This window comes from Scyliorhinus torazame, chromosome 4 (genome assembly GCF_047496885.1).
Source record: "Scyliorhinus torazame isolate Kashiwa2021f chromosome 4, sScyTor2.1, whole genome shotgun sequence".
In the NCBI taxonomy this organism is placed as follows: Eukaryota; Metazoa; Chordata; class Chondrichthyes; order Carcharhiniformes; family Scyliorhinidae; genus Scyliorhinus; species Scyliorhinus torazame.
In genome coordinates this window covers 82815078-82839525 of record NC_092710.1, presented here as the reverse complement: position 1 = coordinate 82839525, position 24448 = coordinate 82815078, and the positions used below count along the sequence as shown (strand labels likewise).

The window sequence follows — 24448 nt, the reverse complement described above, 5'->3', positions numbered from 1 at the left end:
GTCTCTCTGTCCCTCTCTCTCTCAGGGAGATATCTGTACAATGACTGGTGTCTCTCAGTCCAACTCTCTCAGGGAGATATCTGTACACTGACTGGTGTCTCTCAGTCTCTCTCTCAGGGAGATATCTGTACACTGACTAGTGTCTCTCAGTCTCTCTCTCTCAGGGAGATATCTGTACACTGGCTGCTGTCTCTCAGTCCAACCCTCTCAGGGTGATATCTGTACACTGACTGGTGTCTCTGTCTCTCTCTCTCAGGGAGATATCTGTACACTGACTGGTGTCTCTCAGTCCATCTCTCTCAGGGAGATATCTGTACACTGACTGGTGTCTCTCAGTCCATCTCTCTCAGGGAGATATCTGTACACTGACTGGTGTCTCTCAGTCCCTCTCTCTCTCTCAGGGAGATATCTGTACACTGACTGGTGTCTCTCAGTCCCTCACTCTCAGGGTGATATCTGTACACTGACTGGTGTCTCTCAGTCCCTCTCTCTCTCTCAGGGAGATATCTGTACACTGACTGGTGTCTCTCAGTCCCTCTCTCTCTCTCAGGGAGATATCTGTACACTGACTGGTGTCTCTCAGTCTCTCTCTCAGGGAGATATCTGTACACTGACTGGTGTCTCTCAGTCCCTCTCTCTCATGGAGTTATCTGTACACTGACTGGTGTCTCAGTCTCTCTCTCAGGGAGATATCTGTACACTGACTGGTGTCTCTCAGTCCCTCTCTCTCTCTCAGGGAGATATCTGTACACTGACTGGTGTCTCTCAGTCTCTCTCTCAGGGAGATATCTGTACACTGACTGGTGTCTCTCAGTCCCTCTCTCTCATGGAGTTATCTGTACACTGACTGGTGTCTCAGTCTCTCTCTCAGGGAGATATCTGTACACTGACTGGTGTCTCTCAGTCCCTCTCTCTCAGGGAGATATCTGTACACTGACTGGTGTCTCAGTCCCTCTGTCTCAGGGAGATATCTGTACACTGACTGGTGTCTCTCAGTCCCTCTCTCAGGGAGATATCTGTACACTGACTGGTGTCTCAGTCCCTCTCTCTCAGGGAGATATCTGTACACTGACTGGTGTCTCTCAGTCCCTCTTTCTCAGGGAGATTTCTGTACACTGACTGGTGTCTCTCAGTCTCCCTCTCAGAGAGATATCTGTACACTGACTGGTGTCTCTCAGTCCCTCTTTCTCAGGGAGATTTCTGTCCACTGACTGGTGTCTCTCAGTCTCCCTCTCAGGGAGATATCTGTACACTGACTGGTGTCTCTCAGTCTCTCTTTCAGGGAGATATCTGTACACTAACTGGTGTCTCTCAGTCCCTCTCTCTCAGGGAGATATCTGTGCACTGACTGGTGTCTCTCAGTCTCTCTCTCAGGGAGATATCTGTACACTGACTGGTGTCTCAGTCTCTCTCTCAGGGAGATATCTGTACACTGACTGGTGTCTCTCAGTCCCTCTCTCTCAGGGAGAGATCTGTACACTGACTGGTGTCTCAGTCCCTCTGTCTCAGGGAGATATCTGTACACTGACTGGTGTCTCTCAGTCCCTCTCTCAGGGAGATATCTGTACACTGACTGGTGTCTCAGTCCCTCTCTCTCAGGGAGATATCTGTACACTGCCTGGTGTCTCTCAGTCCCTCTTTCTCAGGGAGATTTCTGTACACTGACTGGTGTCTCTCAGTCTCCCTCTCAGAGAGATATCTGTACACTGACTGGTGTCTCTCAGTCCCTCTTTCTCAGGGAGATTTCTGTACACTGACTGGTGTCTCTCAGTTTCCCTCTCAGGGAGATATCTGTACACTGACTGGTGTCTCTCAGTCTCTCTTTCAGGGAGATATCTGTACACTAACTGGTGTCTCTCAGTCCCTCTCTCTCAGGGAGATATCTGTGCACTGACTGGTGTCTCTCAGTCTCTCTCTCAGGGAGATATCTGTACATTTACTGGTGTCTCTCAGTCTCTCTCTTGGAGATATCTGTACACTGACTGGTGTCTCTCACTCTCTCTCTCCGGGAGATATCTGGACACTGACTGGTGTCTCTCAGTCCTCTCTCTCTCAGGGAGATATCTGTACTCTGACGGGTGTCTCTCAGTCTCTCTCTCTCAGGGAGATATCTGTACACTGACTGGTGTCTCTCAGTCCCTCTCTCAGGGAGATATCTGTACACTGACTGGTGTCTTTCAGTCCCTCTCTCAGGGAGATATCTGTACACTGACTGGTGTCTCTCAGTCCCTCTCTCACAGGGAGATATCTGTACACTGACTGGTGTCTCAGTCCCTCTGTCTCAGGGAGATATCTGTACACTGACTGGTGTCTCTCAGTCCCTCTCTCTCAGGGAGATATCTGTACACTGACTGGTGTCTCTCAATCCCTCTCTCTCAGGGAGATATCTGTACACTGACTGGTGTCTCTCAGTCCCTCTTTCTCACGGAGATTTCTGTACACTGACTGGTGTCTCTCAGTCTCCCTCTCAGGGAGATATCTGCACACTGACTGATGTCTCTCAGTCTATCTCTCAGGGCGATATCTGTACACTGACTGGTGTCTCTCTGTCTCTCTCTCTCAGGGAGATATCTGTACACTGACTGGTGTCTCTCAGTCCCCTCTCTCTCAGGGAGATATCTGTACACTGACTGGTGTCTCTCAGTCCAACTCTCTCAGGGAGATATCTGTACACTGGCTGCTGTCTCTCAGTCCAACTCTCTCAGGGAGATATCTGTACACTGGCTGCTGTCTCTCAGTCCAACCCTCTCAGGGAGATATCTGTACACTGACTGGTGTCTCTGTCTCTCTCTCTCTGGGAGATATCTGTACACTGACTGGTGTCTCTCAGTCCAACTCTCTCAGGGAGATATCTGTACAATGACTGGTGTCTCTGTCTCTCTCTCTCTGGGAGATATCTGTACACTGGCTGCTGTCTCTCAGTCCAACTCTCTCAGGGAGATGTCTGTACACTGACTGGTGTCTCTCAGTCCATCTCTCTCAGGGAGATATCTGTACACTGACTGGTGTCTCTGTCTCGCTCTCTCAGGGAGATATCTGTACACTGACTGGTGTGTCTCAGTCTCTCTCTCAGGGAGATATCTGTACACTGACTGGTGTCCTTCAGTCCCTCTCTCTCAGGGAGATATCTGTACACTGACTGGTGTCTCAGTCTCTCTCTGAGGGAGATATCTGTACACTGACTGGTGTCTCTCAGTCCCTCTCTCTCAGGGAGATATCTGTACACTGACTGGTGTCTCTCAGTCTCTTTCTCTCTCGGGGAGATATCTGTACACTGACTGGTGTCTCAGTCCCTCTGTCTCAGGGAGATATCTGTACACTGACTGGTGTCTCTCAGTCTCTCCCTCTCAGGGAGATATCTGTACACTGACTGGTGTCTCTCAGTCTCTCTCTTAGGGAGATATCTGCACACTTCCTGGTGTCTCTCAGTCTCTCTCTCTCAGGGAGATATCTATACACTGACTGGTGTCTCTCAGTCCCTTTCTCAGGGAGATATCTGTACACTGACTGGTGTCTCTCAGTCCCTCTCTCTCAGGGAGATATCTGTACACTGACTGGTGTCTCTCAGTCCCTCTCTCTCAGGGAGATATCTGTACACTGACTGGTGTCTCTCAGTCCCTCTCTCTCAGGGAGATATCTGCACACTTACTGGTGTCTCTCAGTCTCTCTCTCTCAGGGAGATATCTATACACTGACTGGTGTCTCTCAGTCCCTTTCTCAGGGAGATATCTGTACACTGACTGGTGTCTCTCAGTCCCTCTCTCTCTGGGAGATATCTGTACACGGACTGGTGTCTCTCAGTCTCTCTCTCAGGGAGATATCTGTACATTTACTGGTGTCTCTCAGTCTCTCTCTCGGAGATATCTGTACAGTGACTGGTGTCTCTCACTCTCTCTCTCCGGGAGATATCTGGACACTGACTGGTGTCTCTCAGTCTCTCTCTCCGGGAGATATCTGAACACTTACTGGTGTCTCTCAGTCTCTCACAGGGAGATATCTGAACACTTACTGGTGTCTCTGTCTCGCAGGGAGATATCTGTACACTTACTGATGTCTCTCAGTCCTCTCTCTCTCAGGTAGATATCTGTACTCTGACAGGTGTCTCTCAGTCTCTCTCTCTCAGGGAGATATCTGTACACTGACTGGTGTCTCTTAGTCCCTCTGTCTCTCAGGGAGATATCTGTACACTGACTGGTGTCTCAGTCCCTCGCTCTCAGGGAGATATGTGTACACTGACTGGTGTCTCTCAGTCCCTCTCTCTCAGGGTGATATGTGCACACTGACTGGTGTCTCTCATTCTCTCTCTCTCAGGGAGATATCTGGACACTGACTGGTGTCTCTCAGTCTCTCTCTCAGGGAGAAATCTGTACACTGACTGGTGTCTCTCAGTCCAACTCTCTCAGGGAGATATCTGTACACTGACTGGAGTCTCTCAGTCTCTCTCTCAGGGAGATATCTGTACACTGACTGGTGTCTCTCAGTCTCTCTCTCTCAGCGAGATATCTGTGCACTGACTGGTGTCTCTCAATCTCTCTCTCTCAGGGAGATATATGTACACTGACTGGTGTCTCTCAGTCCCTCTCTCTCAGGGAGATATCTGTACACTGACTGGTGTCTCTCAGTCCCTCTCTCTCAGGGAGATATCTGTACACTGACTGGTGTCTCTCAGTCCCCCTCTCTCTCAGGGAGATATCTGTACACTGACTGGTGTCTCTCAGTCCCTCTCTCTCAGGGAGATATCTGTACACTGACTGGTGTCTCTCAGTCCCTCTCTCTCAGGGAGATATCTGCACACTGACTTGTGTCTCTCAGTCCCTCTCTCTCAGGGAGATATTTGTGCACTGAATTGTAGTTTCAGCGGGAGCGGAGTGCGGGGGCTGCTGCTGGGTGAGTATTTAAGTAAACACTTACCTGGTCCCGTTTCAGTTCCTCTTTGCTGCTGTTGTATTTTTTAAAAATTTTATTTTTTAAGGCGAGAACAGGGAGTTCGACCCACGGACTTCTGGGAAGTCCCTCACCAATAAATTCTGGTGGAGAGGAAACCCGAGACACTACACGTGTAGTGTCTCCCACCCGCCCTCCTCCTCTAACCTAATAATAAAACCCATTGGTGTGAGGTAAGTACCATATTGCATTATTATTATTATTATTTTTTTTTTTAAACTTAGTTGTTAGCCAGATCTTGGTTGAAAGTTAGAGGGATGGCAGGGAAGGGAGTGCAATGTTCCTCCTGCAGGATGTTTGAGGTGAGGGATGCCGTTAGTGTCCCTGCTGATTTTACCTGCAGGAAGTGCTGCCATCTCCAGCTCCTCCAAGACCGAGTTAGGGAACTGGAGCTGGAGTTGGAAGAACTTCGGATCATTCGGGAGGCAGAGGGGTCATAGATAGCAGCTTCAGGGAATTAGTTACACCAAAGATTGGAGATAGCTGGGTAACTGTAAGAGGGACTGGGAAGATGCAGTCAGTGCAGGGATCCCCTGCGGTCGTTCCCCTGAGAAACAAGTATACCACTTTGGATACTTGTGGGGGGGACGACTGACCAGGGGTAAGCCATGGGGTACGGGCCTCTGGCACGGAGTCTGTCCCTGTTGCTCAGAAGGGAAGGGGGGAGAGGAGCAGAGCATTAGTAATTGGGGACTCGATAGTCAGGGGCACAGATAGGAGATTTTGTGGGAGCGTGAGAGACTCACGTTTGATATGTTGCCTCCCAGGTGCAAGGGTACGTGATGTCTCGGATCGTGTTTTCCGGGTCCTTAAGGGGGAGGGGGAGCAGCCCCAAGTCGTGGTCCACATTGGCACTAACGACATAGGTAGGAAAGGGGACAAGGATGTCAGGCAGGCTTTCAGGGAGCTAGGATGGAAGCTCAGAACGAGAACAAACAGAGTTGTTATCACTGGGTTGTTGCCCGTGCCACGTGATAATGAGATGAGGAATAGGGAGAGAGAGCAATTAAACACGTGGCTACAGGGATGGTGCAGGCGGGAGGGATTCAGATTTCTGGATAACTGGGGCTCTTTCTGGGGAAGGTGGGACCTCTACAGACAGGATGGTCTACATCTGAACCTGAGGGGCACAAATATCCTGGGGGGGGGAGATTTGTTAGTGCTCTTTGGGGGGGTTTAAACTAATGCAGCAGGGGCATGGGAACCTGGATTGTAGTTTTAGGGTACGGGAGAATGAGAGTATAGAGGTCAGGAGCACAGATTTGACGTCGCAGGAGGGGGCCGCAGGAGGGGGCCAGTGTTCAGGTAGGTGGTTTGAAGTGTGTCTACTTCAATGCCAGGAGTATACGAATAAGGTAGGGGAACTGGCAGCATGGGTTGGTGCCTGGGACTTCGATGTTGTGGCCATTTCGGAGACATGGATAGAGCAGGGACAGAAATGGATGTTGCAGGTTCCGGGGTTTAGGTGTTTTAGTAAGCTCAGAGAAGGAGGCAAAAGAGGGGGAGGTGTGGAGCTGCTAGTCAAGAGCAGTATTACGGTGGCGGAGAGGATGCTAGATGGGGACTCATCTTCCGAGGTAGTATGGGCTGAGGTTAGAAACAGGAAAGGAGAGGTCACCCTGTTGGGAGTTTTCTATAGGCCTCCAAATAGTTCTAGGGATGTAGAGGAAAGGATGACGAGGATGATCCTGGATAAGAGCGAAAGTAACGGGGTAGTTATTATGGGAGACTTTAACTTTCCAAATATTGACTGGAAAAGATACAGTTCGAGTACATTACATGGGTCGTTTTTTGTACAGTGTGTGCAGGAGGGTTTCCTGACACAATATGTTGACAGGCCAACAAGAGGCGAGGCCACGTTGGATTTGGTTTTGGGTAATGAACGTGGCCAGGTGTTGGATTTGGAGGTAGGAGAGCACTTTGGGGACAGTGACCACAATTCGGTGACGTTTACGTTAGTGATGGAAATGGATAAGTATACACCGCAGGGCACCGCTGGGGGAAGGGCAATTATGATGCCATTAGACGTGTCTTGGGGGGGATAGGTTGGAGAAGAAGGCTGCAAGTGTTGGGCACACTGGATATGTGGAGCTTGTTTAAGGAACAGCTACTGCGTGTTCTTGATAAGTACGTACCGGTCAGGCAGGGAGGAAGGCTTGGAGCGAGGGAACCGTGGTTTACCAAAGAAGTGGAATCTCTTGTTAAGAGGAAGAAGGAGGCCTATGTGAAGATGAGGTTTGAAGTTTCAGTTGGGGCGATGGATAGTTACAAGGTAGCGAGGAAGGATCTAAAGAGAGAGCTAAGACGAGCAAGGAGGGGACATGAGAAGTATATGGCAGGTAGGATCAAGGAAAACCCAAAAGCTTTCTATAGGTATGTCAGGAATAAGCGAATGACTAGGGCAAGAGTAGGACCAGTCAAGGACAGGGATGGGAAGTTGTGTGTGGAGTCTGAAGAGATAGGCGAGATACTAAATGAATATTTTTCGTCAGTATTCACTCAGGAAAAAGATAATGTTGTGGAGGAGAATGCTGAGACCCAAGCTATTAGAATAGATGGCATTGAGGTACGTAGGGGAGAGGTGTTGGCAATTCTGGACAGGCTGAAAATAGATAAGTCCCCGGGGCCTGATGGGATTTATCCTAGGATTCTCTGGGAGGCCAGGGAAGAGATTGCTGGACCTTTGGCTTTGATTTTTATGTCATCATTGGCTACAGGAATAGTGCCAGAGGACTGGAGGATAGCAAATGTGGTCCCTTTGTTCAAAAAGGGGAGCAGAGACAACCCCGGCAACTATAGGCCGCTATAGAGCCTCACGTCTGTAGTGGGTAAAGTTTTGGAGGGGATTATAAGAGACAAGATTTATAATCATCTAGATAGGAATAATATGATCAGGGATAGTCAGCATGGCTTTGTGAAGGGTAGGTCATCCCTCACAAACGTTATTGAGTTCTTTGAGAAGGTGACTGAACAGGTAGACGAGGGTAGAGCAGTTGATGTGGTGTATATGGATTTCAGTAAAGCGTTTGATAAGGTTCCCCACGGTAGGCTATTGCAAAAAATACGGAGGCTGGGGATTGAGGGTGAATTAGAGATGTGGATCAGAAATTAGCTAGCTGAAAGAAGACAGAGGGTGGTGGTTGATGTGAAATGTTCAGAATGGACTTCAGTTACAAGTGGCGTACCACAAGGATCTGTTCTGGGGCCGTTGCTGTTTGTCATTTTTATCAATGACCTAGAGGAAGGTGCAGAAGGGTGGGTGAGTAAATTTGCAGACGATACTAAAGTCGGTGGTGTTGTCGATAGTGTGGAAGGATGTAGCAGGTTACAGAGGCACATAGATAAGCTGCAGAGCTGGGCTGAGAGGTGGCAAATGGAGTTTAATGTAGAGAAGTGTGAGGTGATTCACTTTGGAAGGAATAACAGGAATGCGGAATATTTGGCTAATGGTAAAGTTCTTGGAAGTGTAGATGAGCAGAGGGATCTAGGTGTCCATGTACATAGATCCCTGAAAGTTGCCACCCAGGTTGATAGGGTGGTGAAGAAGGCCTATGGAGTGTTGGCCTTTATTGGTAGAGGGATTGAGTTCCGGAGTCAGGAGGTCATGTAGCAGCTGTACAAAACTCTGGTACGGCCGCATTTGGAGTATTGCGTACAGTTCTGGTCACCGCATTATAGGAAGGACGTGGAGGCTTTGGAGCGGGTGCAGAGGAGATTTACCAGGATGTTGCCTGGTATGGAGGGAAAATCTTATGAGGAAAGGCTGATGGACTTGAGGTTCTTTTCGTTGGAGAGAAGAAGGTTAAGAGGAGACTTAATAGAGGGATACAAAATGATCAGGGGGTTGGATAGGGTGGACAGTGAGAGCCTTCTCCCGCGGATGGAAATGGCTGGCACGAGGGGACATAGCTTTAAACTGAGGGGTAATAGATATAGGACAGAGGTCAGAGGTAGGTTCTTTACGCAAAGAGTAGTGAGGCCGTGGAATGCCCTACCTGCTACAGTAGTGAACTCGCCAACATTGAGGGCATTTAAAGGTTTATTGGATAAACATATGGATGATAATGGCATAGTGTAGGTTAGATGGCTTTTGTTTCGGTGCAACATCGTGGGCCGAAGGGTTTGTACTGCGCTGTATCGTTCTATGTTCTATGACTGGTGTCTCTCAGTCTCTCTGTCAGGGAGATATCTGTACACTGACTGGTGTCTCTCAGTCCAACTCTCTCAGGGAGATATCTGGACACTGACTGGTGTCTCTCAGTCTCTCTCTCTCAGGGAGATATCTGGACACTGACTGGTGTCTCTCAGCCCCTCTCTCTCAGGGAGATATCTGTACACTGACTGGTGTCTCTCAGTCCCTCTCTCTCAGGGAGATATCTGTACACTGACTGGTGTCTCTCAGTCCCTCTCTCTCAGGGAGATATCTGGACACTGACTGGTGTCTCTCAGCCCCTCTCTCTCAGGGAGATATCTGTACACTGACTGGTGTCTCTCAGCCCCTCTCTCTCATGGAGATATCTGTACACTGACTGGTGTCTATCAGTCCCTCTCACTCAGGGAGATATCTGTACACTGACTGGTGTCTCTCAGCCCCTCTCTCTCAGGGAGATATCTGTACACTGACTGGTGTCTCTCAGTCCCTCTCTCTCAGGGAGATATCTGTACACTGACTGGTGTCTCTCAGTCCCTCTCTCTCAGGGAGATATCTGGACACTGACTGGTGTCTCTCAGTCCCTCTCTCTCAGGGAGATATCTGTACACTGACTGGTGTCTCTCAGCCCCTCTCTCTCAGGGAGATATCTGTACACTGACTGGTGTCTCTCAGTCCCTCTCTCTCAGGGAGATATCTGTACACTGACTGGTGTCTCTCAGTCCCTCTCTCTCAGGGAGATATCTGGACACTGACTGGTGTCTCTCAGCCCCTCGCTCTCAGGGAGATATCTGTACACTGACTGGTGTCTCTCAGCCCCTCTCTCTCATGGAGATATCTGTACACTGACTGGTGTCTCTTAGTCCCTCTCTCTCAGGGAGATATCTGTACACTGACTGGTGTCTCTCAGCCCCTCTCTCTCATGGAGATATCTGTACACTGACTGGTGTCTATCAGTCCCTCTCACTCAGGGAGATATCTGTACACTGACTGGTGTCTCTTAGTCCCTCTCTCTCAGGGAGATATCTGTACACTGACTGGTGTCTCTCAGTCCGTCTCTCTCAGGGAGATATCTGTACACTGACTGGTGTCTCTCAGTCACTCTCTCTCACGGAGATATCTGTACACTGACTGGTGTCTATCAGTCTCTCACTCAGGGAGATATCTGTACACTGACTGGTGTCTCTCAGTCCCTCTCTCTCAGGGAGATATCTGTACACTGACTGGTGTCTCTCAGTCCCTCTCTCTCAGGGAGATATCTGTACACTGACTGGTGTCTCTCAGTCACTCTCTCTCACGGAGACATCTGTACACTGACTGGTGTCTATCAGTCCCTCTCACTCAGGGAGATATCTGTACACTGACTGGGTCTCTCAGTCTCTCTCTCTCAGGGAGATATCCGTACACTGACTGGTGTCTCTCAGTCTCTCTCTCAGGGAGATATCTGTACACTGACTGGTGTCTCTCAGTCACTCTCTCTCATGGAGATATCTGTACACTGACTGGTGTCTATCAGTCCCTCTCACTCAGGGAGATATCTGTACACTGACTGGTGTCTCTCAGTCCCTCTCTCTCAGGGAGATATCTGTACACTGACTGGTGTCTCTCAGTCCCTCTCTCTCAGGGAGATATCTGTACACTGACTGGTGTCTCTCAGTCCCTCTCTCTCAGGGAGATATCTGTACACTGACTGGTATCTCTCAGTCACTCTCTCTCACGGAGATATCTGTACACTGACTGGTGTCTATCAGTCTCTCACTCAGGGAGCTATCTGTACACTGACTGGTGTCTCAGTCTCTCTCAGGGAGATACCTGTACACTGACTGGTGTCTCTCAGTCCCTCTCTCTCAGGGAGATATCTGTACACTGACTGGTGTCTCTCAGTCGCTCTCACAGGGAGATATCTGTACACTGACTGGTGTCTCTCAGTCCCTCTCTCAGGGAGATATCTGTACACTGACTGGTGTCTCTCAGTCCCCCTCTCTCAGGGAGATATCTGTACACTGACTGGTGTCTCTCAGTCGCTCTCACAGGGAGATATCTGTACACTGACTGGTGTCTCTCAGTCCCTCTCTCAGGGAGATATCTGTACACTGACTGGTGTCTCTCAGTCGCTCTCACAGGGAGATATCTGTACACTGACTGGTGTCTCTCAGTCCCTCTCTCAGGGAGATATCTGTACACTGACTGGTGTCTCTCAGTCGCTCTCACAGGGAGATATCTGTACACTGACTGGTGTCTCTCAGTCCCTCTCTCAGGGAGATATCTGTACACTGACTGGTGTCTCTCAGTCGCTCTCACAGGGAGATATCTGTACACTGACTGGTGTCTCTCAGTCCCTCTCTCAGGGAGATATCTGTACACTGACTGGGTCTCTCAGTCCCTCTCTCTCAGGGAGATATCTGTACACTGACTGGTGTCTCTCAGTCCCTCTCTCAGGGAGATATCTGTACACTGACTGGGTCTCTCAGTCCCTCTCTCAGGGAGATATCTGTACACTGACTGGTGTCTCTCAGTCTCTCTCTCAGGGAGATATCTGTACACTGACTGGTGTCTCTCAGTCGCTCTCTCAGGGAGATATCTGTACACTGACTGGTGTCTCTCTGTCTCTCTCAGGGAGATATCTGTACACTGACTGGTGTCTCTCAGTCCCTCTCTCTCAGGGAGATATCTGTACACTGACTGGTGTCTCTGTCACGGGAATATCTTGGATACCTAGCTGAAAATCAGTCCGGCCACAGCCTCGGATGAGCAGCGCGTCGCCGGTGAATGCCATGGTTTGATCATCCAGCACGTATGTGACACATCCATTGGTGTGACCGGGAGTTGCACGCACCACGAGACCCTGTGATAACAGACATGTGTTAAAAACTTCAGAGCGCACAACGGGGGAATGTGGGGAGAAAGCACAGTGAGCAGGCGACGGAGGGGGAGGGGGTGACGGAGGGGAAGGGGGTGACGGAGGGGGGGGGGGGAGGGGGCCGCCGGGGGGGGCAGGGGGCCGACGGGGGGGTGGAGGGAGAGGGCGAGGGGAGGTGGCAGGGGAGTGGGTGGAGAGCGGGGGCTTGGGGGAGAGCGGGGGTGGGTGGGGCGAGAGCGGGAGGCGGGGGGATAACGGGGGGTGGGGGGAGCGCAGGGGTGGGGGAGCGCGAGGGGTGGGGGAGCGCGGGGGGTGGGGGGGAGCGCGGGGGTGGGGGAGCGCGGGGGGGGAGCGCGGGGGGTGGGGGGAGTGCGGGGGGTGGGGGGAGTGCGGGGGGTGGGGGGAGCGCGGGGGGTGGGGGGAGCGCGGGGGGTGGGGGGAGCGCGGGGGGGTGGGGGGAGCGCGGGGGTTGGGGGAGCGCGGGGGTTGGGGGAGCACGGGGGGGAGCGCGGGGGGGAGCGCGGGGGGTGGGGGGAGCGCGGGGGGTGGGGGGAGTGCGGGAGTGGGGGGAGCGCGGGGGTGGGGGAGCGCGGGGGTGGGGGGAGCGCGGGGGTGGGGGGAGCGCGGGGGTGGGGGGAGCACGGGGGGGGAGCACGGGGGTGGGGGAGCGCGCGGGTTGGGGAGAGCGCGCGGGTTGGGGGAGCGCGGGGGTGGGGGGAGCGCGGGGTGGGGGAGCGCTGGAGTGGTGGGAGCGTGGGGTGGGGGAGCACGGGGTGGGGGGGGGAGTGGGGGGTGGGAGGTGGGGGGAGAGCGCGGGGGGTTGGGGGAGAGTGGGGTGGTGGGGGGAGAGCGGGGTGGTGGGGGGAGAGCGGGGTGGTGGGGGGAGAGCGGGGTGGTGGGGGGAGAGCGGGGTGGTGGGGGGAGAGCGGGGTGGTGGGGGGAGAGCGGAGTGGTGGGGGGAGAGCGGGGTGGCGGGGGGGAGAGCGGGGTGGTGGGGGGAGAGCGGGGTGGTGGGGGGAGAGCGGGGTGGTGGGGGGAGAGCGGGGTGGTGGGGGAGAGCGGGGTGGTGGGGGGGGGAGTGGGGTGGTGGGGGGAGAGCAGGGTGGTGGGGGGAGAGCAGGGTGGTGGGGGGAGAGCGGTAGGGTGGTGGGGGGAGAGCGGTGGGGTGGGGGGGAGAGCGGTGGGGTGGGGGGGGAGAGCGGTGGGGTGGGGGGGAGAGCGGGGGTGTGTGGGGAGAGCGGGGGTGTGTGGGGAGAGCGGGGGTGTGTGGGGAGAGCGGGGGTGTGTGGGGAGAGCGGGGGTGTGTGGGGAGAGCGGGGGTGTGTGGGGAGAGCGGGGGTGTGTGGGGAGAGCGGGGGTGTGTGGGGAGAGCGGGGGTGTGTGGGGAGAGCGGGGGTGTGTGGGGAGAGCGGGGGTGTGTGGGGAGAGCGGGGGTGTGTGGGGAGAGCGGGGGTGTGTGGGGAGAGCGGGGTTGTGTGGGGAGAGCGGGGGGGTGTGGGGAGAGCGGGGGGGGGGTGGGGAGACCGGGGGTGTGTGGGGAGACCGGGGGTGTGTGGGAGACCGGGGGTGTGTGGGGAGACCGGGGGTGTGTGGGGAGAGCGGGGGGGTGTGGGGAGAGCGGGGGTGTGGTGGGAGAGCGGGGGTGTGGGGGGAGAGCGGGGGGTGTGGGGGGAGAGCGGGGGGTGGGGGGAGAGCGGGGGGGGTGGGGGGAGAGCGGGGGGGTGGGGGGAGAGCGGGGGGGTGGGGGGAGAGCGGGGGGGGATGGGGGGAGAGCGGGGGGGTGGGGGGGAGAGCGGGGGGGGTGAGAGCGGGGGCGTGGGGGAGAGCGGGGATGGGGGGAGAGCGGGGGGGTGGGGGGAGAGCGGGGGGGTGGGGGGAGAGCGGGGGGGGTGGGGGGAGAGCGGGGGGGTGGGGTGAGAGCGGGGGGTTGGGGGGAGAGCGGGGGAGTGGGGGAGAGCGGGGGGGGTGGGGGGAGAGCGGGGGGGTGGGGGGGAGAGCGGGGGGGTGGGGGGAGAGCGGGGTGGTGGGGGGGAGAGCGGGGGGGTGGGGGAGAGCGGGGTGGATAGAGCAGGGGGTGGGGAGTGCGGGGGGTGGAGGGAGCGGGGGGTGGGGAGTGCGGGGGGGAGATAGCGGGGAGGTTGGGTGTGTGGGGGGAACGCAGGGTGGGTGGGGGAGCCCGGGGGGTTGGTGGTTGGAGAGGGGGGTGCAGGGAAAGCGGGGGATGGGGAGTGCGGGGGGAGAGCGGGGGATGGGGGAGTGCGGGGGGAGAGTGGGGGATGGGGAGTGCGGGGGCAGGGGAGGTGGGGAGAGCGTGCGGGGTGGGGAGAGCGGGCGGGGTGGAGAGAGCGGGCGGGGCGGGGGAGCGCGGGCGGGGTGGGGGAGCGCGGGGGGGTGGGGGGAGAGCGGGGGGGTGGGGGGAGAGCGGGGGGGTGGGGGGAGAGCGGGGGGGTGGGGGAGAGCGGGGGGGGTGGGGGGAGAGCGGGGGGGTGGGGGGAGAGCGGGGGGGTGGGGGGAGAGCGGGGGGGTGGGGGGAGAGCGGGGGGGTGGGGGGAGAGCGGGGGGGTTGGGGGAGAGCGGGGGGGGGTGGGGGGGAGAGCGGGGGGGGCGGGGGAAGAGCGGGGGGTGGGGGGAGAGCGGGGGGGTGGGGGAGAGCGGGGGGGTGGGGGAGAGCGGGGGGGTGGGGGGAGAGCGGGGAGGTGGGGGGAGAGCGGGGGGGGTGGGGAGAGCGGGGGGGGGTGGGGGGAGAGCGGGGGTTTGGGGGGAGAGCGGGGGTTTGGGGGGAGAGCGGGGGGTTGGGGGGGAGAGCGGGGGGGTGGGGGGAGAGCGGGGGGATGGGGGGAGAGCGGGGGGGTGGGGGGGAGAGCGGGGGGAGAGCGGGTGGGTGGGGGGGAGAGCGGGGGGAGAGCGGGTGGGTGGGGGGAGAGCGGGGGGGCAGGGGGGTGGGGGAGAGCGGGGGGGCAGGGGGGTGGGGGGAGAGCGGGGGGGCAGGGGGGTGGGGGGGTGGGGTGAGAGCCGGAGGAGTGGGGGAGAGCGGGCGGGTGGGGGGAGAGCGGGGGGGTGGGGGGAGAGCGTGGGGGTGGGGGGAGAGCGGGGGGGTGGGGGGAGAGCGGGGGGTGGGGGGAGAGCGGGGGGGTGGGGGGGAGAGCGGGGGGGTGGGGGCGGTGGGGGGAGAGCGGGGGGGTTGGGGGAGAGCGGGGGGGGGTGGGGGGGGTGGGGGGGAGAGAGGGGGGGGCGGGGGAAGAGCGGGGGGGTGGGGGGAGAGCGGGGGGTGGGGGGAGAGCGGGGGGGTGGGGGGAGAGCGGGGGGGATTGGGGGAGAGCGGGGGGGTGGGGGAGAGCGGGGGGGGTGGGGGGAGAGCGGGGGTTTGGGGGGAGAGCGGGGGTTTGGGGGGAGAGCGGGGGTTTGGGGGGAGAGCGGGGGGTTGGGGGGAGAGCGGGGGGGTGGGGGGAGAGCGGGGGGGTGGGGGGAGAGCGGGGGGGTGGGGGGAGAGCAGGGTGGTGGGGGGAGAGCGGTAGGGTGGTGGGGGGAGAGCGGTGGGGTGGGGGGGGAGAGCGGTGGGGTGGGGGGGGAGAGCGGTGGGGTGGGGGAGAGAGCGGGGGTGTGTGGGGAGAGCGGGGGTGTGTGGGGAGAGCGGGGGTGTGTGGGGAGAGCGGGGGTGTGTGGGGAGAGCGGGGGTGTGTGGGGAGAGCGGGGGTGTGTGGGGAGAGCGGGGGTGTGTGGGGAGAGCGGGGGTGTGTGGGGAGAGCGGGGGTGTGTGGGGAGAGCGGGGGTGTGTGGGGAGAGCGGGGGTGTGTGGGGAGAGCGGGGGTGTGTGGGGAGAGCGGGGGTGTGTGGGGAGAGCGGGGTTGTGTGGGGAGAGCGGGGGGGTGTGGGGAGAGCGGGGGGGGGTGGGGAGACCGGGGGTGTGTGGGGAGACCGGGGGTGTGTGGGAGACCGGGGGTGTGTGGGGAGACCGGGGGTGTGTGGGGAGAGCGGGGGGGTGTGGGGAGAGCGGGGGTGTGGTGGGAGAGCGGGGGTGTGGGGGGAGAGCGGGGGGTGTGGGGGGAGAGCGGGGGGTGGGGGGAGAGCGGGGGGGGTGGGGGGAGAGCGGGGGGGTGGGGGGAGAGCGGGGGGGTGGGGGGAGAGCGGGGGGGGATGGGGGGAGAGCGGGGGGGTGGGGGGGAGAGCGGGGGGGGTGAGAGCGGGGGCGTGGGGGAGAGCGGGGATGGGGGGAGAGCGGGGGGGTGGGGGGAGAGCGGGGGGGTGGGGGGAGAGCGGGGGGGTGGGGGGAGAGCGGGGGGGTGGGGTGAGAGCGGGGGGTTGGGGGGAGAGCGGGGGAGTGGGGGAGAGCGGGGGGGGTGGGGGGAGAGCGGGGGGGGGTGGGGGGAGAGCGGGGGGGTGGGGGGAGAGCGGGGTGGTGGGGGGAGAGCGGGGGGGTGGGGGGAGAGCGGGGTGGATAGAGCAGGGGGTGGGGAGTGCGGGGGGTGGAGGGAGCGGGGGGTGGGGAGTGCGGGGGGGAGATAGCGGGGAGGTTGGGTGTGTGGGGGGAACGCAGGGTGGGTGGGGGAGCCCGGGGGGTTGGTGGTTGGAGAGGGGGGTGCAGGGAAAGCGGGGGATGGGGAGTGCGGGGGGAGAGCGGGGGATGGGGGAGTGCGGGGGAGAGTGGGGGATGGGGAGTGCGGGGGCAGGGGAGGTGGGGAGAGCGTGCGGGGTGGGGAGAGCGGGCGGGGGTGGAGAGAGCGGGCGGGGCGGGGGAGCGCGGGCGGGGTGGGGGAGCGCGGGGGGGTGGGGGGAGAGCGGGGGGGTGGGGGGAGAGCGGGGGGGTGGGGGGAGAGCGGGGGGGTGGGGGAGAGCGGGGGGGGTGGGGGGAGAGCGGGGGGGTGGGGGGAGAGCGGGGGGGTGGGGGGGAGAGCGGGGGGGTGGGGGGAGAGCGGGGGGGTGGGGGGAGAGCGGGGGGGTTGGGGGAGAGCGGGGGGGGGTGGGGGGGAGAGCGGGGGGGGCGGGGGAAGAGCGGGGGGTGGGGGGAGAGCGGGGGGGTGGGGGAGAGCGGGGGGGTGGGGGGAGAGCGGGGGGGTGGGGGGAGAGCGGGGAGGTGGGGGGAGAGCGGGGGGGGTGGGGAGAGCGGGGGGGGTGGGGGGAGAGCGGGGGTTTGGGGGGAGAGCGGGGGTTTGGGGGGAGAGCGGGGGGTTGGGGGGAGAGCGGGGGGGTGGGGGGAGAGCGGGGGGATGGGGGGAGAGCGGGGGGGTGGGGGGAGAGCGGGGGGAGAGCGGGTGGGTGGGGGGGAGAGCGGGGGGAGAGCGGGTGGGTGGGGGGAGAGCGGGGGGGCAGGGGGGTGGGGGAGAGCGGGGGGGCAGGGGGGTGGGGGGAGAGCGGGGGGGCAGGGGGGTGGGGGGGTGGGGTGAGAGCCGGAGGAGTGGGGGAGAGCGGGCGGGTGGGGGGAGAGCGGGGGGGTGGGGGGAGAGCGGGGGGGTGGGGGGAGAGCGGGGGGGTGGGGGGGAGAGCGGGGGGGTGGGGGGAGAGCGGGGGGGTGGGGGGAGAGCGGGGGGGTGGGGGCGGTGGGGGGAGAGCGGGGGGGTTGGGGGAGAGCGGGGGGGGGTGGGGGGGGTGGGGGGGAGAGAGGGGGGGGCGGGGGAAGAGCGGGGGGGTGGGGGGAGAGCGGGGGGTGGGGGGAGAGCGGGGGGGTGGGGGGAGAGCGGGGGGGATTGGGGGAGAGCGGGGGGGTGGGGGAGAGCGGGGGGGGTGGGGGGAGAGCGGGGGTTTGGGGGGAGAGCGGGGGTTTGGGGGGAGAGCGGGGGTTTGGGGGGAGAGCGGGGGGTTGGGGGGAGAGCGGGGGGGTGGGGGGAGAGCGGGGGGGTGGGGGGAGAGCGGGGGGGTGGGGGGAGAGCGGGGGGGGTGGGGGGAGAGCGGGGGGAGAGCGGGGGGGGGTGGGGGGAGAGCGGGGGTTTGGGGGGAGAGCGGGGGTTTGGGGGGAGAGCGGGGGGTTGGGGGGAGAGCGGGGGGGTGGGGGGAGAGCGGGGGGATGGGGGGAGAGCGGGGGAGTGGGGGGAGAGCGGGGGAGTGGGGGGAGAGCGGGGTGGGTGGGGGGAGAGCGGGGGGAGAGCGGGTGGGTGGGGGGAGAGCGGGGGGGCAGGGGGGTGGGGGAGAGCGGGGGGGCAGGGGGGTGGGGGGAGAGCGGGGGGGCAGGGGGGTGGGGTGAGAGCCGGAGGAGTGGGGGAGAGCGGGCGGGTGGGGGGAGAGCGGGGGGGTGGGGGGAGAGCGGGGGGGTGGGGGGAGAGCGGGGGGGTGGGGGGAGAGCGGGGGGGTGGGGGGAGAGCGGGGGGGTGGGGGGAGAGCGGGGGGGGTGGGGGGGTGGGGGGAGAGCGGGGGGGTTGGGGGAGAGCGGGGGGGGTGGGGGGGGGTGGGGGGAGAGCGGGGGGGCGGGGGAAGAGCGGGGGGGTGGGGGGAGAGCGGGGGGTGGGGGGAGAGCGGGGGGTGGGGGGAGAGCGGGGGTGATTGGGGGAGAGCGGGGGGGTGGGGGAGAGCGGGGGGCGTGGGGGGAGAGCGGGGGTTTGGGGGGAGAGCGGGGGTTTGGGGGGAGAGCGGGGGTTTGGGGGGAGAGCGGGGGGTTGCGGGGAGAGCGGGGGGGTGGGGGGAGAGCGGGGGGGTGGGGGGAGAGCGGGGGGGTGGGGGGAGAGCGGGGGGGTGGGGGGAGAGCGGGGGGAGAGCGGGTGGGTGGGGGGAGAGCGGGGGGGGCAGGGGGGTGGGGGAGAGCGGGGGGGCAGGGGGGTGGGGGAGAGCGGGGGGGCAGGGGGGTGGGGGGAGAGCGGGGGGGGCAGGGGGGTGGGGTGAGAGCCGGAGGAGTGGGGGAGAGCCGGGGGGGGGGGGAGAGCCGGGGGGGGGGGAGGAAAGCCGGGGGGTGGGGGGATTACGGAGGGGTGGGGGGAGAACGGAGGGGTGGGGGAAGCGGGGGGAGAGCGGGATTACGGAGGGGTGGGGGGAGAACGGAGGGGTGGGGAAGCGGGGGGGAGAGCGGGGGGGGCGGTGGGGGAGAGCGGGGGGGTGGTGGGGGGAGAGTGGGGGGGTGGTGGGGGGAGAGCGGGGGGTGGTGGGGGGAGAGCGGGGGGTGGTGGGGGGAGAGCGGGGGGTGGGGGGAGAGCGGGGGGGTGGGGGAGAGCGGGTGGGGGTGGGGGGAGAGCGGGGGGATGGGGGAGAGCGGGGGTGGTGGGGGGAGAGCGGGGGCATAAGGGGGAGAGCGGGGGGTAGCGGGTCGGGGGAGTGGGGGGAGAGCGGGGTAAGTGGGGGAGAGCGGGGGAGGTGGGGGGGAGAGCGGGGGAGGTGGGGGGGAGAGCGGGGGGTGGGTGGGGGGGGAGAGCGGGGGAGAGAAAGGGGCGTGGGGGGAAAGCGGGGGTGGTGAGGTGGAGCAGGGGTTGGGGTGGAAGAGCGGGGGCTGGGGGGTGGAGAGCAGGGGGTGGGAGAGCCGGGGGCTTGGGGGAGAGCCGAGGGGGGGGGTGGGGGGGAGAGCCGGGGGGGGGGGGGGGTGAGAGCCGGGGGGTGGGGGAGAGCCGGGGGGGTGGGGGGAGAGCCGGGGGGGTGGGGTGAGAGCCGGGGGGGTGGGTGAGAGCCGGGGGGGGGGGGAGAGCCGAGGGGGTGGGGCGAGAGCCGGGGGTCGTGGGGGAGGGGTGGGGGGAGAGCGGGGGAGGTGGGGGGAGAGCGGGGGGGAGAGCGGGGGAGGTGGGGGGAGAGCGGGGGAGGTGGGGGAGAGCGGGGGACGGCGGGGGGGAATGCGGGGGTGGGGTGGAGAGCGGGGGATGGGGGGGAGAGCGGGGGAGAGCAGAGGGGGGTGGGGGGAGAGCAGCGGGGGTGGGGGGAGAGCAGGGGGGTGGGGGGAGAGCAGGGGGGAGGGGGGAGAGCAGGGGTGGTGGGGGGAGGGGTGGGAGGGAGAGTGGTGGGGGAGCGGGGGGTGGGGGAGAGCGCGGGGGGTGGGGGGGAGAGCGGGGGAGAGCAGGGGGCGTGGGGGGAGAGAAGGGGGGTGGGGTGAGAGCAGGGGGGTGGGGGGAGAGCAGGGGGTGGGGAGAGCGGGGGCATGGGGGAGAGCAGGGGGGGTGGGGGGCGAGCAGGGCGGGTGGGAGGAGAGCAGGGCGTGGAGGGAGAGCGGGGCGAGGGGGAGAGCGTGGGGGGAGAACGGGGGCATGGGGGAGAGCAGGAGGGGTGGGGGGAGAGCAGGGGGGGTGGGGGGAGAGCAGGGGGGTGGGGGAGAGCGGGGGGGCAGGGGGGTGGGGGGAGAGCGGGGGGGCAGGGAGGTGGGGGGAGAGCGGGGGGCAGGGGGTGGGGTGAGAGCCGGAGGGGTGGGGGAGAGCCGGGGGTGGGGGGAGAGCCGGGTGGGGTGGGGGAGAGCGGGGGGGGGGTGGGGGAGAGCGGGGGGGGTGGGGGAGAGCGGGGGGGTGGTGGGGGAGAGCGGGGGGGTGGTGGGGGGAGAGCGGGGGATGGTGGGGGGAGAGGCGGGGGGGGTGGGGGGAGAGCGGGGGGGGTGGGGGGAGAGCGGGGGGGTGGTGGGGGAAGAGCGGGGTTGTGTGGGTGAGAGCGGGGGGTGTGGGGAGAGCGGGGGGGGGTGGGGAGACCGGGGGTGTGTGGGGAGACCGGGGGTGTGTGGGGAGACGGGGGTGTGTGGGGAGAGCGGGGGGGTGTGGGGAGAGCGGGGGTGTGGTGGGAGAGCGGGGGTGTGGGGGGAGAGCGGGGGGTGGGGGGAGAGCGGGGGGGGGGTGGGGGGAGAGCGGGGGGGTGGGGGGAGAGCGGGGGGGTGGGGGGAAAGCGGGGGGGATGGGGGAGAGCGGGGGATGGGGGGGAGAGCGGGGGGGGTGAGAGCGGGGGCGTGGGGAGAGCGGGGATGGGGGGAGAGCGGGGGGGTGGGGGGAGAGCGGGGGGGTGGGGGGAGAGCGGGGGGTTGGGGGGAGAGCGGGGGAGTGGGGGAGAGCGGGGGGGGGGGTGGGGGGGGAGAGCGGGGGGGTGGGGGGAGAGCGGGGGGGGTGGGGGGAGAGCGGGGGGGTGGGGGGAGAGCGGGGGGGTGGGGGAGAGCGGGGGTGGATAGAGCAGGGGGTGGGGAGTGCGGGGGGTGGAGGGAGCGGGGGGTGGGGAGTGCGGGGGGGAGATAGCGGGGAGGTTGGGTGTGTGGGGGGAACGCAGGGTGGGTGGGGGAGCCCGGGGGGGTTGGTGGTTGGAGAGGGGGGTGCAGGGAAAGCGGGGGATGGGGAGTGCGGGGGGAGAGCGGGGGATGGGGAGTGCGGGGGGAGAGTGGGGGATGGGGAGTGCGGGGGCAGGGGAGGTGGGGAGAGCGTGCGGGGTGGGGAGAGCGGGCGGGGTGGTGAGAGAGCGGGCGGGGCGGGGGAGCGCGGGCGGGGTGGGGGAGCGCGGGGGGGTGGGGGGAGAGCGGGGGGGTGGGGGAGAGCGGGGGGGGTGGGGGGAGAGCGGGGGGTGGGGGGAGAGCGGGGGGGGTGGGGGAGAGCGGGGGGTGGGGGGAGAGCGGGGGGGTGGGGGGAGAGCGGGGGGGTGGGGGAGAGCGGGGGGGTGGGGGAGAGCGGGGGGGTGGGGGGGAGAGCGGGGGGGTGGGGGGAGAGCGGGGGGGGTGGGGGGAGAGCGGGGGGGTGGGGGGAGAGCGGGGGGGTTGGGGGAGAGCGGGGGGGTTGGGGGAGAGCGGGGGGGGTGGGGGGGGTGGGGGGGGAGAGCGGGGGGGGGCGGGGGAAGAAGCGTGGGGTGGGGGGGGAGAGCGGGGGGGTGGGGGAGAGCGGGGGGGGTGGGGGGAGAGCGGGGGGGGTGGGGGGAGAGCGGGGGGGTGGGGGGAGAGCGGGGGGGGGTGGGGAGAGCGGGGGGGGTGGGGGGAAAGCGGGGGGTGGGGGGAGAGCGGGGGGGTTGGGGGAGAGCGGGGGGGGTGGGGGGGGGGTGGGGGGGAGAGCGGGGGGGGGCGGGGGGGAGAGCGGGGGGGGGCGGGGGGGAGAGCGGGGGGGGGGCGGGGGAAGAGCGGGGGGGTGGGGGGGGAGAGCGGGGGGTGGGGGGAGAGCGGGGGGGTGGGGGGAGAGCGGGGGGGATTGGGGAAGAGCGGGGGGGGTGGGGGAGAGCGGGGGGGTGGGGAGAGCGGGGGGGGTGGGGGGAGAGCGGGGGTTTGGGGGGAGAGCGGGGGTTTGGGGGGAGAGCGGGGGGTTGGGGGGAGAGCGGGGGGGGTGGGGGGAGAGCGGGGGGGGTGGGGGGAGAGCGGGGGGGTGGGGGGAGAGCGGGGGGAGAGCGGGTGGGTGGGGGGAGAGCGGGGGGGCAGGGGGGTGGGGAGAGCGGCGGGGGGCAGGGGGGTGGGGGAGAGCGGGGGGGCAGGGGGGTGGGGGGAGAGCGGGGGGGCAGGAGGGTGGGGTGAGAGCCGGAGGAGTGGGGGAGAGCCGGGGGGGGGGGGGGGGAGAGAGCCGGGGGGGGGGGGGGGAGGAGAGCCGGGGTGGGGGGATTACGGAGGGGTGGGGGGAGAACGAGGGGTGGGGGAAGCGGGGGGGAGAGCGGGGGGGCGGTGGGGGAGAGCGGGGGGGGTGGTGGGGGGGAGAGCGGGGGGGGTGGTGGGGGGAGAGCGGGGGTGGTGGGGGGAGAGCGGGGGGTGGTGGGGGGAGAGCGGGGGGGTGGGGGGAGAGCGGGGGGGTGGGGGAGAGCGGGTGGGGGTGGGGGGAGAGCGGGGGGATGGGGGAGAGCGGGGGTGGTGGGGGGAGAGCGGGGGGCGTAAGGGGGAGAGCGGGGGTAGCGGGTCGGGGGAGTGGGGGGAGAGCGGGGTAAGTGGGGGAGAGCGGGGGAGGTGGGGGAGAGGCGGGGGAGGTGGGGGGGGAGAGCGGGGGGGGTGGGGGGGAGAGCGGGGGAGAGAAGGGGGCGTGGGGGGAAAGCGGGGGGGTGGTGAGGTGGAGCAGGGGTTGGGAGGAAGAGCGGGGGCTGGGGGGTGGAGAGCAGGGGGTGGGAGAGCCGGGGGGCTTGGGGGAGAGCCGAGGGGGGGGGTGGGGGGAGAGCCGGGGGGGGGGGGGTGAGAGCCGGGGGGGTGGGGGGGAGAGCCGGGGGGGTGGGGGGAGAGCCGGGGGGGTGGGGTGAGAGCCGGGGGGGTGGGGGTGAGAGCCGGGGGGGGGGGAGAGCCGAGGGGGTGGGGCGAGAGCCGGGGGTCGTGGGGGGAGAGCGGGGGAGGTGGGGGGGAGAGCGGGGGGGAGAGCGGGGGAGGTGGGGGGAGAGCGGGGGAGAGCGGGGGACGGCGGGGGGAATGCGGGGGGTGGGGTGGAGAGCGGGGGATGGGGGGGGAGAGCGGGGGAGAGCAGAGGGGGTGGGGGGAGAGCAGCGGGGGTGGGGGGAGAGCAGGGGGGGTGGGGGGGGAGAGCAGGGGGGGAGGGGGGAGAGCAGGGGTGGTGGGGGGAGGGGTGGGAGGGAGAGTGGTGGGGGAGCGGGGGGTGGGGGGAGCGCGGGGGTGGGGGGAGAGAGCGGGGGAGAGCAGGGGGCGTGGGGGGAGAGAAGGGGGCTGGGGGTGAGAGCAGGGGGGGTGGGGGAGAGCAGGGGTGGGGAGAGCGGGGGCATGGGGGAGAGCAGGGTGGGTGGGGGGCGAGCAGGGCGGGTGGGAGGAGAGGCAGGGCGTGGAGGGAGAGCGGGGCGAGGGGGGAGAGCGTGGGGGCGTGGGGGGAGAACGGGGGCATGGGGAGAGAGCAGGGGGGGTGGGGGGAGAGCAGGGGGGTGGGGGAGAGCGGGGGGGCAGGGGGGTGGGGGGAGAGCGGGGGGGCAGGGGGGGTGGGGGGGAGAGCGGGGGGGCAGGGGGTGGGGTGAGAGCCGGAGGGGTGGGGGAGAGCCGGGGGGTGGGGGGAGAGCCGGGTGGGGTGGGGGAGAGCGGGGGGGGGGTGGGGGAGAGCGGGGGGGGTGGGGGAGAGCAGGGGGGTGGTGGGGGAGAGCGGGGGGGTGGTGGGGGGAGAGCGGGGGATGGTGGGGGAGAGCGGGGGAGAGCAGAGGGGGTGGGGGGAGAGCAGGGGGGGTGGGGGGAGAGCAGGGGGGTGGGGGAGAGCGGGGGGGTGGGGGGGAGAGCGGGGGGGCAGGGGGGTGGGGGGGAGAGCGGGGGGGCAGGGGGGTGGGGTGAGAGCCGGAGGGTGGGGGAGAGCCGGGGGGTGGGGGGAGAGCCGGGTGGGGTGGGGGAGAGCGGGGGGGGGGGGGGGAGAGCGGGGGGGGGGTGGTGGGGGAGAGCGGGGGGGGTGGTGGGGGGAGGAGAGCGGGGGGGTGGTGGGGGGAGAGCGGGGGATGGTGGGGGGAGAGCGGGGGGGGTGGGGGGGAGAGCGGGGGGGGGTGGGGGGAGAGCGGGGGGGGTGGGGGGAGAGCGGGGGGTGGTGGGGGGAGAGCGGGGGGGGGTGGGGGAGAGCGGGGGGGGGGGGGGAGAGCGGGGCGTAAGGGGGAGAGCGGGGGTAGCGGGGTCGGTGGAGTGGGGGAGAGCGGGGTAAGTGGGGGGAGAGCGGGGAGGTGGGGGGGAAAGCGGGGGTGGTGGGTTGAGCAGGGGTTGGGGA

The 24448-nt window shown here is 65.2% G+C and overlaps 1 protein-coding gene across 1 annotated transcript in view; it reads right to left on the bottom strand.

Annotated features, from left to right (window-relative positions):
* LOC140411612 (persulfide dioxygenase ETHE1, mitochondrial-like) overlaps window positions 1–11934 on the bottom strand; it is a 55077-nt gene extending 43143 nt beyond the window's left edge. The window contains exon 1 of the mRNA XM_072500673.1: window positions 11810–11934. Within this exon, the coding sequence (XP_072356774.1) occupies window positions 11810–11870 (61 nt within the window). The 5' untranslated portion in view covers window positions 11871–11934. The remainder of the gene's footprint in view (window positions 1–11809) is intronic.
* Window positions 11935–24448: the final 12514 nt, after the last annotated feature.